Genomic DNA, 21,407 nt, shown 5'->3' on the forward strand with positions numbered 1-21,407 from the left:
ACTGGGATTCACCCTGAACCATGTTTAGGCAGCGTCTTTATTTACTATATTACTCCTGAAAAGTGAAAACATACCTGTGTGTGTGTGTGTGGGGGGGGGGGGGGGGGGGGGAGAGAATCACAGAAGCACAACAGTAGCACAGGACCAGAGACATTGTTATAATAGATTAATCCTCTACGAATGATAAGAGGACCAGACAACAGCCTCTTCAGTTCAACAGGAAGTCAATTTAACAGCATCATCAGTAACATCTAACTTAAATAAACCACAGAAAAATCTCTAAATCAATAACAGAAACGCCTCTCCTTGTTCACAGTAAACACAGAGGGTCATCTAATCCTCTGGTCATCACCCCCCTCCCTCCCTAACCTCTGACCCCTAATACCTGACTGTCTGGTCAAGAGGTGTGTCCAGAACATTCTGCCCTGATCCATGGGGGTCTCAACCTTCCCTCGTAGCAACATTTTTGTATGGATGTAACTTCATGGTACCACTGTGTCCCTTCAGTTCCATTGAAGCATAGAATAACTCTGTTACACTGAACATCTAAAAACACACAAAACAACCCTAGTGAAACCCAGTCTGCTTCTGAAATGTCACCCTACCAGGGTCCGTAAGGCCACCGCCATAGGGCTCTGGTTAAAAGTAGTGCACTATAGAGGGAATAAGCCATTTCAGAAGCAGTCCTAGTTTACCTATACACTACTACCCTAGGCTGCTATAGACACAATCACAAGGTCAAACACGTTTTTACTAATAAAATACACATCATATAGCTGCTATTCATGTAAAGAACAACATGAGCTGATAATAATAACATCATAGCTATTCAGGTAAAGAACAACATGAGCTGATAATAATAACATCATATAGCTGCTATTCATGTAAAGAACAACATGGGCTGATAATAATAACATCATATAGCTGCTATTCAGGTAAAGAACAACATGGGCTGATAATAATAACATCATAGCTATTCAGGTAAAGAACAACATGAGCTGATAATAATAACATATAGCTGCTATTCATGTAAAGAACAACATGGGCTGTATTGACTAAACATGATAATTTAGAATCTTTACAGTAAGTTAACAAAAACGATGGACAGACGCACTCTTCCCTTCAGTAACAGAAATATTCGGCCCCTACCCCCCCTCCTCCGGCCCCTATTCCCGCCCTCCTCCGGCCCCTATTCCCCCTCCTCCTCCGGACCCTATTCCCCCTTCTCCTCCGGACCCTATTCCCCCCCCTCCTCCGGACCCTATTCCCCTCCTCCCCCGGACCCTATTCCCCCCCCTCCTCCGGACCCTATTCCCCCCCTCCTCCGGACCCTATTCCCCCTCCTCCTCCGGTTCCCTATTTCCCCTCCTCCTCCGGACGCTATCCCCCCCCCCTCCTCCGGACCCTATTCCCCCCCTCCTCCGGACCCTATTCCCCCTCCGGCCGCTATTCCCCCTCCTCCTCCTCCGGCCCCTATTCCCCCCCTCCTCCGGACCCTATTCCCCCTCCTCCTGACCCTATTCCCCCTCCTCCTCCGGCCCCTATTCCCCCTCCGGCCCCTATTCCCCCTCCGGCCCCTATTCCCCCCCTCCTCCTGACCCTATTACCCCCCCTCCTCCGGACCCTATTCCCCCCCCTCCTCCGGACCTATTCCCCCCCCTCCTCCGGACCCTATTCCCCCCCTCCTCCGGACCCTATTCCCCCCTCTCCTCTGGACCCTACTCCCCCCCCTCCTCCGGCCCCTATCCCCCCCCCTCCTCCGGCCCTTATCCCCCCTCCTCCGGCCCCTATCCCCCCTCCTCCGGCCTCTATCCCCCTCCTCCGGCCTCTATCCCCCTCCTCCGGCCCCTATCCCCCTCTTCCGGCCCCTATCCCCCTCCTCCGGCCCGTAAACCCCTCTTCCGGCCCCTATCCCCCTCCTCCGGCCCCTATCCCCCTCCTCCGGCCTCTATCCCCCTCCTCCGGCCCGTATACCCCCTCCTCCGGCCCCTATCCCCTCCCCTATCCCCCTCCCCTGGCCCCTATCCCCCTCCCCTATCCCCCTCCTCCGGCCCCTATCCCCCTCCTCCGGTCCCTATCCCCCTCCTCCGGTCCCTATCCCCCTCCTCCGGCCCCTATCCCCCTCCTCCGGCCCCTATCCCCCTCCTCCGGCCCCTATCCCCCTTCTTCATTCCATTAATTTTAATGTGCTGAGTGGTCTGGTTGCTATGGTGACTAAAGGAATGATCTCAACAAGTAGTGTAAGGTGTGTGTGTGTTTGGGGCATTATTTGCTTGTGGTATGTGTGTTAGTCAGTCTGTGGTACGGAGATAGCAGGTCCCTTGGGGTCATCAAAACGGTCCATGGTGTGTAGCTGCATGATCATATGGAGGCCGTAGGTCAGGACCATGAGCATCAGTAGACTGGTGAGCAGTCCCATCCAGATACCAGGACTGAAGAACCCTGCACAGTCACTGGCATAGGAGAACTCTCCCCCTGCCACGTTGAAGCCCTGGATCTAGAGGGGGGTGGGGAGACGGGAGAGAGTGATAGAGGGGGGTGGGGGAGAAGAGAGAGAGAGGGGAGAAAGAGCACGGAGGAATAGGGAGAGAGAGAGAGGGGAGACAGGAGAGAGTGATAGAAGGGGGGTGGTGAGAGAGACAGGGGAGACGGGAGAGAGTGATAGAGGGGGGGTGGGGGAGAAGAGAGAGAGAGGACATGGGAGAGAGAGGGGGGGGTGGTGAGAGAACGGGGGGAGACGGGAGAGAGTGATAGAAGGGGGGTGGGAGAAAGAGCAACAGTAGAAAGTGTGTCAACGGTCAGCTTGTATTGTACCGTCTGGTTTCAGACACATTGCAAACACAGAAACATAGACCCTACCTGGAAGTCCGTGAAGGAGACCCTCCACTGGTTAGCAGGGTCTTTGGAGGTGCGCGGAACCAGCAGGGGGTATCTGAAGTTAGTAACTGACTGACAGCGGTAGGAGTACTCAGCCGGCGCGTACACATTACGGCTCCCGTTAAACGTTGCTTTCTGACCGTCGTATTCTATCTCCACGGCGTCTAGCGTGAACCAGCGGCGAGCTGACACCTTGTAGTGGCGCTGGGACATGGCAAACCTGGAGACACACACAACATTAGTTCAAATGTCTTGGTTTGTAACAGTGTGTGTGTGTGTGTGTGTGTCTCCAGTCAACTCACACTAGTTTGAAGGAGCGATGTCCCAGGATATTCTCATAGTTTAGAACCAGACTGACAGAGAGATGAAAGAAAGATATTTTATTAAAAAGAAAAATCGACTACAACATAATTCATCCCAATCATTCCCACGTTCAACAAGGCTGCTCTTCCCATGGTTCCAGCACTAAACCCCCTGACCTGGAGTGTGATTGGTTGCAGAGGGAGCCCTGGAGCCTAGGGGTCACGCCCTCTCCAAAGGTCAGAGAGGTGAGGTCGTGTCGTTCCCAGCGACCACCACGGAGCACGCTCACGGTCAGGTTCTCCGCCCACAGCATGATACAGCCGGCTCCGCCCTCCTGGGGAGAGAAGATCAGAAATAAATCCTCATCTCTTAAAGGTAGAATCAGCACAAAGCAAACAGCTGTATCTGGCTGACTGCCACAACAACTAAGAGCATGAAATGAGGCTAAACTTCTCTACTGCTCTGTTACCCCGTTACAGCAGCACCACCTACTGCTCCGTTACAGCAGCACCACCTACTGCTCCGTTACCCTGTTACAGCAGCACCACCTACTGCTCTGTTACCCTGTTACAGCAGCACCACCTACTGCTCTGTACCCTGTTACAGCAGTACCACCTACTGCTCTGTTACCCCGTTACAGCAGCACCACTTACTGCTCCGTTACAGCAGCACCACCTACTGCTCTGTTACCCTGTTACAGCAGCACCACTTACTGCTCTGTTACCCTGTTACAGCAGTACCACCTACTGCTCCGTTACCCCGTTACAGCAGAACCACCTACTGCTCCGTTACAGCAGCACCACCTACTGCTCCGTTACAGCAGCACCACCTACTGCTCTGTTACCCTGTTACAGCAGCACCACCTACTGCTCTGTTACCCTGTTACAGCAGTACCACCTACTGCTCCGTTACCCCGTTACAGCAGCACCACCTACTGCTCCGTTACCCCGCTACAGCAGCACCACCTACTGCTCCGTTACCCCGCTACAGCAGCACCACCTACTGCTGCGTTACCCCGTTACAGCAGCACCACCTACTGCTCTGTTACCCTGTTACAGCAGCACCACCTACTGCTCTGTTACCCTGTTACAGCAGTACCACCTACTGCTCCGTTACCCCGTTAAGGCAGCACCACCTACTGCTCCGTTACCCCGTTACAGCAGCACCACCTACTGCTCCGTTACAGCAGCACCACCTACTGCTCCGTTACAGCAGCACCACCTACTGCTACGTTAAGCAGCACCACCTACTGCTCCGTTACCCCGTTACAGCAGCACCACCTACTGCTCCGTTACCCCGTCACAGCAGTACTACCTACTGCTCCGTTACCCCGTTACAGCAGCACCACCTACTGCTCCGTTACCCCGTTACAGCAGTACCACCTACTGCTCCGTTACCCCGTTACAGCAGTACCACCTACTGCTCCGTTACAGCAGCACCACCTACTGCTCCGTTACCCCGTTACAGCAGCACCACCTACTGCTCCGTTACCCCGTTACAGCAGTACCACCTACTGCTCCGTTACAGCAGCACCACCTACTGCTCCGTTACCCCGTTACAGCAGTACCACCTACTGCTCCGTTACCCCGTCACAGCAGTACCACCTACTGCTCCGTTGCAGCAGTACCACCTACTGCTCCGTTACCGCGTTACAGCAGTACCTCCTACTGCTCCGTTACCCCGTCACAGCAGTACCACCTACTGCTCCGTTACCCCGTTACAGCAGCACCACCTACTGCTCCGTAACCCCGTTACAGCAGCACCACCTACTGCTCCGTTACCCCGTTACAGCAGTACCACCTACTGCTCCGTTACCCCGTTACAGCAGTACCACCTACTGCTCCGTTACCCCGTTACAGCAGTACCACCTACTGCTCCGTTACCCAATTACAGCAGTACCACCTACTGCTCCGTTACCCCGTTACAGCAGTACCACCTACTACTCCGTTACCCCTACACAGCAGTACCACCTACTGCTCCGTTACAGCAGTACCACCTACTGCTCCGTTACCCCGTTACAGCAGTACCACCTACTGCTCCGTTACCCCGTTACAGCAGTACCACCTACTGCTCCGTTACCCCGTTACAGCAGTACCACCTACTGCTCTGTTACCCCGTCACAGCAGTACCACCTACTGCTCTGTTACCCCGTTACAGCAGTACCACCTACTGCTCCGTTACCCCGTTACAGCAGCACCACATACTGCTCTGTTACCCCGTTACAGCAGTACCACCTACTGCTCCGTTACCCCGTTACAGCAGCACCACCTACTGCTCCGTTACAGCAGCACCACCTACTGCTCCGTTACCCCGTTACAGCAGTACCACCTACTGCTCCGTTACCCCGTTACAGCAGCACCACCCTACTGCTCCGTTACCCCGTTACAGCAGTACCACCTACTGCTCCGTTACCCCGTTACAGCAGCACCACCTAGTGCTCCGTTACCCCGTTACAGCAGTACCACCTACTGCTACGTTACCCCGTCACAGCAGTACCACCTACTGCTCCGTTACCCCGCTACAGCAGCACCACCTACTGCTGCGTTACCCCGTTACAGCAGCACCACCTACTGCTCTGTTACCCTGTTACAGCAGCACCACCTACTGCTCTGTTACCCTGTTACAGCAGTACCACCTACTGCTCCGTTACCCCGTTAAGGCAGCACCACCTACTGCTCCGTTACCCCGTTACAGCAGCACCACCTACTGCTCCGTTACAGCAGCACCACCTACTGCTCCGTTACAGCAGCACCACCTACTGCTACGTTAAGCAGCACCACCTACTGCTCCGTTACCCCGTTACAGCAGCACCACCTACTGCTCCGTTACCCCGTCACAGCAGTACTACCTACTGCTCCGTTACCCCGTTACAGCAGCACCACCTACTGCTCCGTTACCCCGTTACAGCAGTACCACCTACTGCTCCGTTACCCCGTTACAGCAGTACCACCTACTGCTCCGTTACCCCGTTACAGCAGCACCACCTACTGCTCCGTTACCCCGTTACAGCAGCACCACCTACTGCTCCGTTACCCCGTTACAGCAGTACCACCTACTGCTCCGTTACAGCAGCACCACCTACTGCTCCGTTACCCCGTTACAGCAGTACCACCTACTGCTCCGTTACCCCGTCACAGCAGTACCACCTACTGCTCCGTTGCAGCAGTACCACCTACTGCTCCGTTACCGCGTTACAGCAGTACCTCCTACTGCTCCGTTACCCCGTCACAGCAGTACCACCTACTGCTCCGTTACCCCGTTACAGCAGCACCACCTACTGCTCCGTTACAGCAGCACCACCTACTGCTCCGTAACCCCGTTACAGCAGCACCACCTACTGCTCCGTTACCCCGTTACAGCAGTACCACCTACTGCTCCATTACCCCGTTACAGCAGTACCACCTACTGCTCCGTTACCCCGTTACAGCAGTACCACCTACTGCTCCGTTACCCCATTACAGCAGTACCACCTACTGCTCCGTTACCCCGTTACAGCAGTACCACCTACTACTCCGTTACCCCTACACAGCAGTACCACCTACTGCTCCGTTACAGCAGTACCACCTACTGCTCCGTTACCCCGTTACAGCAGTACCACCTACTGCTCCGTTACCCCGTTACAGCAGTACCACCTACTGCTCCGTTACCCCGTTACAGCAGTACCACCTACTGCTCTGTTACCCCGTCACAGCAGTACCACCTACTGCTCTGTTACCCCGTTACAGCAGTACCACCTACTGCTCCGTTACCCCGTTACAGCAGCACCACATACTGCTCTGTTACCCCGTTACAGCAGTACCACCTACTGCTCCGTTACCCCGTTACAGCAGCACCACCTACTGCTCCGTTACAGCAGCACCACCTACTGCTCCGTTACCCCGTTACAGCAGTACCACCTACTGCTCCGTTACCCCGTTACAGCAGCACCACCTACTGCTCCGTTACCCCGTTACAGCAGTACCACCTACTGCTCCGTTACCCCGTTACAGCAGCACCACCTACTGCTCCGTTACCCCGTTACAGCAGTACCACCTACTGCTCCGTTACCCCGTCACAGCAGTACCACCTACTGCTCCGTTACAGCAGTACCACCTACTGCTCCATTACCCCGTTACAGCAGTACCACCTACTGCTCCGTTACCCCGTCACAGCAGTACCACCTACTGCTCCGTTACAGCAGTACCACCTACTGCTCCGTTACCCCGTCACAGCAGTACCACCTACTGCTCCGTTACCCCGTTAGAGCAGTACCACCTACTGCTCCGTTACCCCGTTACAGCAGCACCACCTACTGCTCCGTTACAGCAGCACCACCTACTGCTCCGTTACCCCGTTACAGCAGTACCACCTACTGCTCCGTTACCCCGTTACAGCAGTACCACCTACTGCTCCGTTACCCCGTTACAGCAGTACCACCTACTGCTCCGTTACCCCGTCACAGCAGTACCACCTACTGCTCCGTTACAGCAGTACCACCTACTGCTCCATTACCCCGTTACAGCAGTACCACCTACTGCTCCGTTACCCCGTCACAGCAGTACCACCTACTGCTCCGTTACAGCAGTACCACCTACTGCTCCGTTACCCCGTCACAGCAGTACCACCTACTGCTCCGTTACCCCGTTAGAGCAGTACCACCTACTGCTCCGTTACCCCGTTACAGCAGCACCACCTACTGCTCCGTTACAGCAGCACCACCTACTGCTCCGTTACCCCGTTACAGCAGTACCACCTACTGCTCCGTTACCCCGTTACAGCAGCACCACCTACTGCTCCGTTACCCCGTTACAGCAGTACCACCTACTGCTCCGTTACCCCGTTACAGCAGCACCACCTACTGCTCCGTTACCCCGTTACAGCAGTACCACCTACTGCTCCGTTACTCCGTCACAGCAGTACCACCTACTGCTCCGTTACAGCAGTACCACCTACTGCTCCATTACCCCGTTACAGCAGTACCACCTACTGCTCCGTTACCCCGTCACAGCAGTACCACCTACTGCTCCGTTACAGCAGTACCACCTACTGCTCCGTTACCCCGTCACAGCAGTACCACCTACTGCTCCGTTACAGCAGTACCACCTACTGCTCCATTACCCCGTTACAGCAGTACCACCTACTGCTCCGTTACCCCGTCACAGCAGTACCACCTACTGCTCCGTTACAGCAGTACCACCTACTGCTCCGTTACCCCGTCACAGCAGTACCACCTACTGCTCCGTTACCCCGTTAGAGCAGTACCACCTACTGCTCCGTTACCCCGTTACAGCAGCACCACCTACTGCTCCGTCACAGCAGTACCACCTACTGCTCCGTTACAGCAGTACCACCTACTGCTCCGTTACCCCGTCACAGCAGTACCACCTACTGCTCCGTTACAGCAGTACCACCTACTGCTCCATTACCCCGTTACAGCAGTTCCACCTACTGCTCCGTTACCCCGTCACAGCAGTACCACCTACTGCTCCGTTACCCCGTTACAGCAGTACCACCTACTGCTCCGTTACCCCGTTAGAGCAGTACCACCTACTGCTCCGTTACCCCGTTACAGCAGTACCACCTACTGCTCCGTTACCCCGTCACAGCAGTACCACCTACTACTCCGTTACCCCGTTACAGCAGTACCACCTACTGCTCCTTTACCCCGTTACAGCAGTACCACCTACTACTCCGTTACAGCAGTACCACCTACTGCTCCGTTACCCCGTCACAGCAGTACCACCTACTGCTCCGTTACCCCGTTACAGCAGTACCACCTACTGCTCCGTTACCCCGCTACAGCAGTACCACCTACTGCTCCGTTACCCGTTACAGCAGTACCACCTACTGCTCCGTTACCCCGTTACAGCAGTACCACCTACTGCTCCGTTATCCCGTTACAGCAGTACCACCTACTGCTCCGTTACCCCGTTACAGCAGTACCACCTACTGCTCCGTTACCCCGTTACAGCAGTACCACCTACTGCTCCGTTACCCCGTTACAGCAGTACCACCTACTGGTCTGTTACCCCGTCACAGCAGTACCACCTACTGCTCTGTTACCCCGTTACAGCAGTACCACCTACTGCTCCGTTACCCCGTTACAGCAGCACCACATACTGCTCTGTTACCCCGTTACAGCAGTACCACCTACTGCTCCGTTACCCCGTTACAGCAGCACCACCTACTGCTCCGTTACAGCAGTAACACCTACTGCTCCATTACCCCGTTACAGCAGTACCACCTACTGCTCCGTTACCCCGTCACAGCAGTACCACCTACTGCTCCGTTACAGCAGTACCACCTACTGCTCCGTTACCCCGTTACAGCAGTACCACCTACTGCTCCGTTACCCCGTCACAGCAGTACCACCTACTGCTCCGTTACAGCAGTACCACCTACTGCTCCATTACCCCGTTACAGCAGTACCACCTACTGCTCCGTTACCCCGTCACAGCAGTACCACCTACTGCTCCGTTACAGCAGTACCACCTACTGCTCCGTTACCCCGTCACAGCAGTACCACCTACTGCTCCGTTACCCCGTTAGAGCAGTACCACCTACTGCTCCGTTACCCCGTTACAGCAGCACCACCTACTGCTCCGTTACAGCAGCACCACCTACTGCTCCGTTACCCCGTTACAGCAGTACCACCTACTGCTCCGTTACCCCGTTACAGCAGCACCACCTACTGCTCCGTTACCCCGTTACAGCAGTACCACCTACTGCTCCGTTACCCCGTTACAGCAGCACCACCTACTGCTCCGTTACCCCGTTACAGCAGTACCACCTACTGCTCCGTTACTCCGTCACAGCAGTACCACCTACTGCTCCGTTACAGCAGTACCACCTACTGCTCCATTACCCCGTTACAGCAGTACCACCTACTGCTCCGTTACCCCGTCACAGCAGTACCACCTACTGCTCCGTTACAGCAGTACCACCTACTGCTCCGTTACCCCGTCACAGCAGTACCACCTACTGCTCCGTTACAGCAGTACCACCTACTGCTCCATTACCCCGTTACAGCAGTACCACCTACTGCTCCGTTACCCCGTCACAGCAGTACCACCTACTGCTCCGTTACAGCAGTACCACCTACTGCTCCGTTACCCCGTCACAGCAGTACCACCTACTGCTCCGTTACCCCGTTAGAGCAGTACCACCTACTGCTCCGTTACCCCGTTACAGCAGCACCACCTACTGCTCCGTTACAGCAGCACCACCTACTGCTCCGTTACCCCGTTACAGCAGTACCACCTACTGCTCCGTTACCCCGTTACAGCAGCACCACCTACTGCTCCGTTACCCCGTTACAGCAGCACCACCTACTGCTCCGTTACCCCGTTACAGCAGTACCACCTACTGCTCCGTTACTCCGTCACAGCAGTACCACCTACTGCTCCGTTACAGCAGTACCACCTACTGCTCCATTACCCCGTTACAGCAGTACCACCTACTGCTCCGTTACCCCGTCACAGCAGTACCACCTACTGCTCCGTTACAGCAGTACCACCTACTGCTCCGTTACCCCGTCACAGCAGTACCACCTACTGCTCCGTTACAGCAGTACCACCTACTGCTCCATTACCCCGTTACAGCAGTACCACCTACTGCTCCGTTACCCCGTCACAGCAGTACCACCTACTGCTCCGTTACAGTAGTACCACCTACTGCTCCGTTACCCCGTTACAGCAGTACCACCTACTGCTCCGTTACCCCGTTAGAGCAGTACCACCTACTGCTCCGTTACCCCGTTACAGCAGTACCACCTACTGCTCCGTTACCCCGTCACAGCAGTACCACCTACTACTCCGTTACCCCGTTACAGCAGTACCACCTACTGCTCCTTTACCCCGTTACAGCAGTACCACCTACTACTCCGTTACAGCAGTACCACCTACTGCTCCGTTACCCCGTCACAGCAGTACCACCTACTGCTCCGTTACCCCGTTACAGCAGTACCACCTACTGCTCCGTTACCCCGCTACAGCAGTACCACCTACTGCTCCGTTACCCGTTACAGCAGTACCACCTACTGCTCCGTTACCCCGTTACAGCAGTACCACCTACTGCTCCGTTATCCCGTTACAGCAGTACCACCTACTGCTCCGTTACCCCGTTACAGCAGTACCACCTACTGCTCCGTTACCCCGTTACAGCAGTACCACCTACTGCTCCGTTACCCCGTTACAGCAGTACCACCTACTGGTCTGTTACCCCGTCACAGCAGTACCACCTACTGCTCTGTTACCCCGTTACAGCAGTACCACCTACTGCTCCGTTACCCCGTTACAGCAGCACCACATACTGCTCTGTTACCCCGTTACAGCAGTACCACCTACTGCTCCGTTACCCCGTTACAGCAGCACCACCTACTGCTCCGTTACAGCAGTAACACCTACTGCTCCATTACCCCGTTACAGCAGTACCACCTACTGCTCCGTTACCCCGTCACAGCAGTACCACCTACTGCTCCGTTACAGCAGTACCACCTACTGCTCCGTTACCCCGTCACAGCAGTACCACCTACTGCTCCGTTACCCCGTTACAGCAGCACCACCTACTGCTACGTTACAGCAGCACCACCTACTGCTCCGTTACCCCGTTACAGCAGCACCAAATACTGCTCCGTTACCCCGTTACAGCAGTACCACCTACTGCTCCGTTACCCCGTTACAGCAGCACCACCTACTGCTCCGTTACCCTGTTACAGCAGTACCACCTACTGCTCCGTTACCCCGTCACAGCAGTACCACCTACTGCTCCGTTACCCCGTTACAGCAGTACCACCTACTACTCCGTTACCCCGTTACAGCAGTACCACCTACTGCTCCGTTACCCCGTTACAGCAGTACCACCTACTGCTCCGTTACCACGTCACAGCAGTACCACCTACTACTCCGTTACTCCGTTACAGCAGTACCACCTACTGCTCCTTTACCCCGTTACAGCAGTACCACCTACTACTCCGTTACAGCAGTACCACCTACTGCTCCGTTACCCCGTCACAGCAGTACCACCTACTGCTCCGTTACCCCGTTACAGCAGTACCACCTACTGCTCCGTTACCCCGTTACAGCAGTACCACCTACTGCTCCGTTACCCCGTTACAGCAGTACCACCTACTGCTCCGTTACCCCGTTACAGCAGCACCACCTACTGCTCCGTTACCCCGTTACAGCAGTACCACCTACTGCTCCGTTACCCCGTCACAGCAGTACCACCTACTGCTCCGTTACCCCGTTACAGCAGTACCACCTACTGCTCCGTTACCCCGTTACAGCAGTACCACCTACTGCTCCGTTACCCCGTTACAGCAGTACCACCTACTGCTCCGTTACCCCGTTACAGCAGCACCACCTACTGCTCCGTTACCCCGTTACAGCAGTACCACCTACTGCTCCGTTACCCCGTTACAGCAGTACCACCTACTGCTCCGTTATCCCGTTACAGCAGCACCACCTACTGCTCCGTTACCCCGTTACAGCAGTACCACCTACTGCTCCGTTACCCCGTTACAGCAGCACCACCTACTGCTCCGTTACCCCGTTACAGCAGTACCACCTACTGCTCCGTTACCCCGTCACAGCAGTACCACCTAATGCTCCGTTACCCCGTTACAGCAGCACCACCTACTGCTCCGTTACCCCGTCACAGCAGTACCACCTAATGCTCCGTTACCCCGTTACAGCAGTACCACCTACTGCTCCGTTACCCCGTCACAGCAGTACCACCTACTGCTCCGTTACAGCAGTACCACCTACTGCTCCAATACCCCGTTACAGCAGTACCACCTACTGCTCCGTTACCCCGTTACAGCAGCACCACCTACTGCTCCGTTACCCCGTTACAGCAGTACCACCTACTGCTCCGTTACTCCGTCACAGCAGTACCACCTACTGCTCCGTTACAGCAGTACCACCTACTGCTCCATTACCCCGTTACAGCAGTACCACCTACTGCTCCGTTACCCCGTTACAGCAGCACCACCTACTGCTCCGTTACCCCGTTACAGCAGTACCACCTACTGCTCCGTTACCCCGTCACAGCAGTACCACCTACTGCTCCGTTACAGCAGTACCACCTACTGCTCCGTTACCCCGTCACAGCAGTACCACCTACTGCTCCGTTACCCCGTTACAGCAGTACCACCTACTGCTCCGTTACCCCGTTACAGCAGTACCACCTACTGCTCCGTTACCCCGTTACAGCAGCACCACCTACTGCTCCGTTACCCCGTTACAGCAGTACCACCTACTGCTCCGTTACCCCGTTACAGCAGTACCACCTACTGCTCCGTTATCCCGTTACAGCAGCACCACCTACTGCTCCGTTACCCCGTTACAGCAGTACCACCTACTGCTCCGTTACCCCGTTACAGCAGCACCACCTACTGCTCCGTTACCCCGTTACAGCAGTACCACCTACTGCTCCGTTACCCCGTCACAGCAGTACCACCTAATGCTCCGTTACCCCGTTACAGCAGCACCACCTACTGCTCCGTTACCCCGTCACAGCAGTACCACCTAATGCTCCGTTACCCCGTTACAGCAGTACCACCTACTGCTCCGTTACCCCGTCACAGCAGTACCACCTACTGCTCCGTTACAGCAGTACCACCTACTGCTCCATTACCCCGTTACAGCAGTACCACCTACTGCTCCGTTACCCCGTTACAGCAGCACCACCTACTGCTCCGTTACCCCGTTACAGCAGCACCACCTACTGCTCCGTTACTCCGTCACAGCAGTACCACCTACTGCTCCGTTACAGCAGTACCACCTACTGCTCCATTACCCCGTTACAGCAGTACCACCTACTGCTCCGTTACCCCGTCACAGCAGTACCACCTACTGCTCCGTTACCCCGTTACAGCAGCACCACCTACTGCTCCGTTACCCCGTTACAGCAGTACCACCTACTGCTCCGTTACCCCGTCACAGCAGTACCACCTACTGCTCCGTTACAGCAGTACCACCTACTGCTCCGTTACCCCGTCACAGCAGTACCACCTACTGCTCCGTTACAGCAGTACCACCTACTGCTCCATTACCCCGTTACAGCAGTACCACCTACTGCTCCGTTACCCCGTCACAGCAGTACCACCTACTGCTCCGTTACAGTAGTACCACCTACTGCTCCGTTACCCCGTTACAGCAGTACCACCTACTGCTCCGTTACCCCGTTAGAGCAGTACAACCTACTGCTCCGTTACCCCGTTACAGCAGTACCACCTACTGCTCCTTTACCCCGTTACAGCAGTACCACCTACTACTCCGTTACAGCAGTACCACCTACTGCTCCGTTACCCCGTCACAGCAGTACCACCTACTGCTCCGTTACCCCGTTACAGCAGTACCACCTACTGCTCCGTTACCCCGTTACAGCAGTACCACCTACTGCTCCGTTACCCCGTTACAGCAGTACCACCTACTGCTCCGTTACCCCGCTACAGCAGTACCACCTACTGCTCCGTTACCCGTTACAGCAGTACCACCTACTGCTCCGTTACCCCGTTACAGCAGTACCACCTACTGCTCCGTTACCCCGTTACAGCAGTACCACCTACTGCTCCGTTACCCCGTTACAGCAGTACCACCTACTGCTCCTTTACCCCGTTACAGCAGTACCACCTACTACTCCGTTACAGCAGTACCACCTACTGCTCCGTTACCCCGTCACAGCAGTACCACCTACTGCTCCGTTACCCCGTCACAGCAGTACCACCTACTGCTCCGTTACCCCGTTACAGCAGTACCACCTACTGCTCCGTTACCCCGTTACAGCAGTACCACCTACTGCTCCGTTACCCCGCTACAGCAGTACCACCTACTGCTCCGTTACCCGTTACAGCAGTACCACCCACTGCTCCGTTACCCCGTTACAGCAGTACCACCTACTGCTCCGTTACCCCGTTACAGCAGTACCACCTACTGGTCTGTTACCCCGTCACAGCAGTACCACCTACTGCTCTGTTACCCCGTTACAGCAGTACCACCTACTGCTCCGTTACCCCGTTACAGCAGCACCACATACTGCTCTGTTACCCCGTTACAGCAGTACCACCTACTGCTCCGTTACCCCGTTACAGCAGCACCACCTACTGCTCCGTTACAGCAGTAACACCTACTGCTCCATTACCCCGTTACAGCAGTACCACCTACTGCTCCGTTACCCCGTCACAGCAGTACCACCTACTGCTCCGTTACAGCAGTACCACCTACTGCTCCGTTACCCCGTCACAGCAGTACCACCTACTGCTCCGTTACCCCGTTAGAGCAGTACCACCTACTGCTCCGTTACCCCGTCACAGCAGTACCACCTACTGCTCCGTTACCCCGTTACAGCAGTACCACCTACTGCTCCGTTACCCCGTTACAGCAGTACCACCTACTGCTCCGTTACCCCGTTACAGCAGTACCACCTACTGCTCCGTTACCCCGCTATAGCAGTACCACCTACTGCTCCGTTACCCGTTACAGCAGTACCACCCACTGCTCCGTTACCCCGTTACAGCAGTACCACCTACTGCTCCGTTACCCCGTTACAGCAGTACCACCTACTGCTCCGTTACCCCGTTACAGCAGTACCACCTACTGCTCCGTTACCCCGTTACAGCAGTACCACCTACTGCTCCGTTACCCCGTTACAGCAGTACCACCTACTGGTCTGTTACCCCGTCACAGCAGTACCACCTACTGCTCTGTTACCCCGTTACAGCAGTACCACCTACTGCTCCGTTACCCCGTTACAGCAGCACCACATACTGCTCTGTTACCCCGTTACAGCAGTACCACCTAATGCTCCGTTACCCCGTTACAGCAGCACCACCTACTGCTCCGTTACAGCAGTAACACCTACTGCTCCATTACCCCGTTACAGCAGTACCACCTACTGCTCCGTTACCCCGTTAGAGCAGTACCACCTACTGCTCCGTTACCCCGTTACAGCAGCACCACCTACTGCTCCGTTACAGCAGCACCACCTACTGCTCCGTTACCCCGTTACAGCAGCACCAAATACTGCTCCGTTACCCCGTTACAGCAGTACCACCTACTGCTCCGTTACCCCGTTACAGCAGCACCACCTACTGCTCCGTTACCCTGTTACAGCATTACCACCTACTGCTCCGTTACCCCGTCACAGCAGTACCACCTACTGCTCCGTTACAGCAGTACCACCTACTGCTCCATTACCCCGTTACAGCAGTACCACCTACTGCTCCGTTACCCCGTCACAGCAGTACCACCTACTGCTCCGTTACAGTAGTACCACCTACTGCTCCGTTACCCCGTTACAGCAGTACCACCTACTGCTCCGTTACCCCGTTAGAGCAGTACAACCTACTGCTCCGTTACCCCGTTACAGCAGTACCACCTACTGCTCCGTTACCCCGTCACAGCAGTACCACCTACTACTCCGTTACCCCGTTACAGCAGTACCACCTACTGCTCCTTTACCCCGTTACAGCAGTACCACCTACTACTCCGTTACAGCAGTACCACCTACTGCTCCGTTACCCCGTCACAGCAGTACCACCTACTGCTCCGTTACCCCGTTACAGCAGTACCACCTACTGCTCCGTTACCCCGTTACAGCAGTACCACCTACTGCTCCGTTACCCCGTTACAGCAGTACCACCTACTGCTCCGTTACCCCGCTACAGCAGTACCACCTACTGCTCCGTTACCCGTTACAGCAGTACCACCTACTGCTCCGTTACCCCGTTACAGCAGTACCACCTACTGCTCCGTTACCCCGTTACAGCAGTACCACCTACTGCTCCGTTACCCCGTTACAGCAGTACCACCTACTGCTCCGTTACCCCGTTACAGCAGTACCACCTACTGCTCCTTTACCCCGTTACAGCAGTACCACCTACTACTCCGTTACAGCAGTACCACCTACTGCTCCGTTACCCCGTCACAGCAGTACCACCTACTGCTCCGTTACCCCGTTACAGCAGTACCACCTACTGCTCCGTTACCCCGTTACAGCAGTACCACCTACTGCTCCGTTACCCCGTTACAGCAGTACCACCTACTGCTCCGTTACCCCGTTACAGCAGTACCACCTACTGCTCCGTTACCCCGTTACAGCAGTACCACCTACTGGTCTGTTACCCCGTCACAGCAGTACCACCTACTGCTCTGTTACCCCGTTACAGCAGTACCACCTACTGCTCCGTTACCCCGTTACAGCAGCACCACATACTGCTCAGTTACCCCGTTACAGCAGTACCACCTACTGCTCCGTTACCCCGTTACAGCAGCACCACCTACTGCTCCGTTACAGCAGTAACACCTACTGCTCCATTACCCCGTTACAGCAGTACCACCTACTGCTCCGTTACCCCGTCACAGCAGTACCACCTACTGCTCCGTTACAGCAGTACCACCTACTGCTCCGTTACCCCGTCACAGCAGTACCACCTACTGCTCCGTTACCCCGTTAGAGCAGTACCACCTACTGCTCCGTTACCCCGTCACAGCAGTACCACCTACTGCTCCGTTACCCCGTTACAGCAGTACCACCTACTGCTCCGTTACCCCGTTACAGCAGTACCACCTACTGCTCCGTTACCCCGTTACAGCAGTACCACCTACTGCTCCGTTACCCCGCTATAGCAGTACCACCTACTGCTCCGTTACCCGTTACAGCAGTACCACCCACTGCTCCGTTACCCCGTTACAGCAGTACCACCTACTGCTCCGTTACCCCGTTACAGCAGTACCACCTACTGCTCCGTTACCCCGTTACAGCAGTACCACCTACTGCTCCGTTACCCCGTTACAGCAGTACCACCTACTGCTCCGTTACCCCGTTACAGCAGTACCACCTACTGGTCTGTTACCCCGTCACAGCAGTACCACCTACTGCTCTGTTACCCCGTTACAGCAGTACCACCTACTGCTCCGTTACCCCGTTACAGCAGCACCACATACTGCTCTGTTACCCCGTTACAGCAGTACCACCTACTGCTCCGTTACCCCGTTACAGCAGCACCACCTACTGCTCCGTTACAGCAGTAACACCTACTGCTCCATTACCCCGTTACAGCAGTACCACCTACTGCTCCGTTACCCCGTCACAGCAGTACCACCTACTGCTCCGTTACAGCAGTACCACCTACTGCTCCGTTACCCCGTCACAGCAGTACCACCTACTGCTCCGTTACCCCGTTAGAGCAGTACCACCTACTGCTCCGTTACCCCGTTACAGCAGCACCACCTACTGCTCCGTTACAGCAGCACCACCTACTGCTCCGTTACCCCGTTACAGCAGCACCAAATACTGCTCCGTTACCCCGTTACAGCAGTACCACCTACTGCTCCGTTACCCCGTTACAGCAGCACCACCTACTGCTCCGTTACCCTGTTACAGCAGTACCACCTACTGCTCCGTTACCCCGTCACAGCAGTACCACCTACTGCTCCGTTACAGCAGTACCACCTACTGCTCCGTTACCCCGTCACAGCAGTACCACCTACTGCTCCGTTACCCCGTTAGAGCAGTACCACCTACTGCTCCGTTACCCCGTCACAGCAGTACCACCTACTGCTCCGTTACAGTAGTACCACCTACTGCTCCGTTACCCCGTTACAGCAGTACCACCTACTGCTCCGTTACCCCGTTACAGCAGTACCACCTACTGCTCCGTTACCCCGTTAGAGCAGTACAACCTACTGCTCCGTTACCCCGTTACAGCAGTACCACCTACTGCTCCGTTACCCCGTCACAGCAGTACCACCTACTACTCCGTTACCCCGTTACAGCAGTACCACCTACTGCTCCTTTACCCCGTTACAGCAGTACCACCTACTACTCCGTTACAGCAGTACCACCTACTGCTCCGTTACCCCGTCACAGCAGTACCACCTACTGCTCCGTTACCCCGTTACAGCAGTACCACCTACTGCTCCGTTACCCCGTTACAGCAGTACCACCTACTGCTCCGTTACCCCGTTACAGCAGTACCACCTACTGCTCCGTTACCCCGCTACAGCAGTACCACCTACTGCTCCGTTACCCGTTACAGCAGTACCACCTACTGCTCCGTTACCCCGTTACAGCAGTACCACCTACTGCTCCGTTACCCCGTTACAGCAGTACCACCTACTGCTCCGTTACCCCGTTACAGCAGTACCACCTACTGCTCCGCTACCCCGTTACAGCAGTACCACCTACTGCTCCTTTACCCCGTTACAGCAGTACCACCTACTACTCCGTTACAGCAGTACCACCTACTGCTCCGTTACCCCGTCACAGCAGTACCACCTACTGCTCCGTTACCCCGTTACAGCAGTACCACCTACTGCTCCGTTACCCCGTTACAGCAGTACCACCTACTGCTCCGTTACCCCGTTACAGCAGTACCACCTACTGCTCCGTTACCCCGCTACAGCAGTACCACCTACTGCTCCGTTACCCGTTACAGCAGTACCACCTACTGCTCCGTTACCCCGTTACAGCAGTACCACCTACTGCTCCGTTACCCCGTTACAGCAGTACCACCTACTGCTCCGTTACCCCGTTACAGCAGTACCACCTACTGCTCCGTTACCCCGTTACAGCAGTACCACCTACTGCTCCGTTACCCCGTTACAGCAGTACCACCTACTGGTCTGTTACCCCGTCACAGCAGTACCACCTACTGCTCCGTTACCCCGTTACAGCAGTACCACCTACTGCTCCGTTACCCCGTTACAGCAGCACCACATACTGCTCTGTTACCCCGTTACAGCAGTACCACCTACTGCTCCGTTACCCCGTTACAGCAGCACCACCTACTGCTCCGTTACAGCAGTAACACCTACTGCTCCGTTACCCCGTCACAGCAGTACCACCTACTGCTCCGTTACAGCAGTACCACCTACTGCTTCGTTACCCCGTCACAGCAGTACCACCTACTGCTCCGTTACCCCGTTAGAGCAGTACCACCTACTGCTCCGTTACCCCATTACAGCAGCACCACCTACTGCTCCGTTACAGCAGCACCACCTACTGCTCCGTTACCCCGTTACAGCAGTACCAAATACTGCTCCGTTACCCCGTTACAGCAGTACCACCTACTGCTCCGTTACCCCGTTACAGCAGCACCACCTACTGCTCCGTTACCCTGTTACAGCAGTACCACCTACTGCTCCGTTACCCCGTCACAGCAGTACCACCTACTGCTCCGTTACCCCGTTACAGCAGTACCACCTACTACTCCGTTACCCCGTTACAGCAGTACCACCTACTGCTCCGTTACCCCGTTACAGCAGTACCACCTACTGCTCCGTTACCCCGTCACAGCAGTACCACCTACTACTCCGTTACCCCGTTACAGCAGTACCACCTACTGCTCCTTTACCCCGTTACAGCAGTACCACCTACTACTCCGTTACAGCAGTACCACCTACTGCTCCGTTACCCCGTCACAGCAGTACCACCTACTGCTCCGTTACCCCGTTACAGCAGTACCACCTACTGCTCCGTTACCCCGTTACAGCAGTACCACCTACTGCTCCGTTACCCCGTTACAGCAGTACCACCTACTGCTCCGTTACCCCGTTACAGCAGCACCACCTACTGCTCCGTTACCCCGTTACAGCAGTACCACCTACTGCTCCGTTACCCCGTCACAGCAGTACCACCTACTGCTCCGTTACAGCAGTACCACCTACTGCTCCGTTACCCCGTCACAGCAGTACCACCTACTGCTCCGTTACCCCGTTACAGCAGTACCACCTACTGCTCCGTTACCCCGTTACAGCAGTACCATGTACTGCTCCGTTACCCCGTTACAGCAGTACCACCTACTGCTCCGTTACCCCGTTACAGCAGCACCACCTACTGCTCCGTTACCCCGTTACAGCGGTACCACCTACTGCTCCGTTACCCCGTTACAGCAGTACCACCTACTGCTCCGTTATCCCGTTACAGCAGCACCACCTACTGCTCCGTTACCCCGTTACAGCAGTACCACCTACTGCTCCGTTACCCCGTTACAGCAGCACCACCTACTGCTCCGTTACCCGGTTACAGCAGTACCACCTACTGCTCCGTTACCCCGTCACAGCAGTACCACCTAATGCTCCGTTACCCCGTTACAGCAGCACCACCTACTGCTCCGTTACCCCGTCACAGCAGTACCACCTAATGCTCCGTTACCCCGTTACAGCAGTACCACCTACTGCTCCGTTACCCCGTCACAGCAGTACCACCTACTGCTCCGTTACAGCAGTACCACCTACTGCTCC

At 55.5% G+C, this 21,407-nt stretch overlaps 1 protein-coding gene across 2 annotated transcripts in view; it reads right to left on the minus strand.

Moving 5' to 3' along the window:
• Positions 1-2,179: 2,179 nt before the first annotated feature.
• LOC110532877 (V-type proton ATPase subunit S1-like) overlaps positions 2,180-21,407 on the minus strand; it is a 170,955-nt gene continuing 151,727 nt past the window's right edge. For both annotated transcript variants that reach the window (XM_036989136.2, XM_036989134.2), the window contains exons 7-10: positions 3,357-3,514; positions 3,180-3,230; positions 2,860-3,097; positions 2,180-2,497 (exon numbers count right to left, since the gene is read on the minus strand). In XM_036989136.2, the coding sequence (XP_036845031.2) occupies positions 2,288-2,497; positions 2,860-3,097; positions 3,180-3,230; positions 3,357-3,514 (657 nt within the window). In that variant the 3' untranslated portion in view covers positions 2,180-2,287. The remainder of the gene's footprint in view (positions 2,498-2,859; positions 3,098-3,179; positions 3,231-3,356; positions 3,515-21,407) is intronic.

The sequence above is a fragment of the Oncorhynchus mykiss genome, chromosome 9 (assembly GCF_057628025.1).
Source record: "Oncorhynchus mykiss isolate SJ-2025 chromosome 9, ASM5762802v1, whole genome shotgun sequence".
NCBI lineage: Eukaryota > Metazoa > Chordata > Actinopteri > Salmoniformes > Salmonidae > Oncorhynchus > Oncorhynchus mykiss.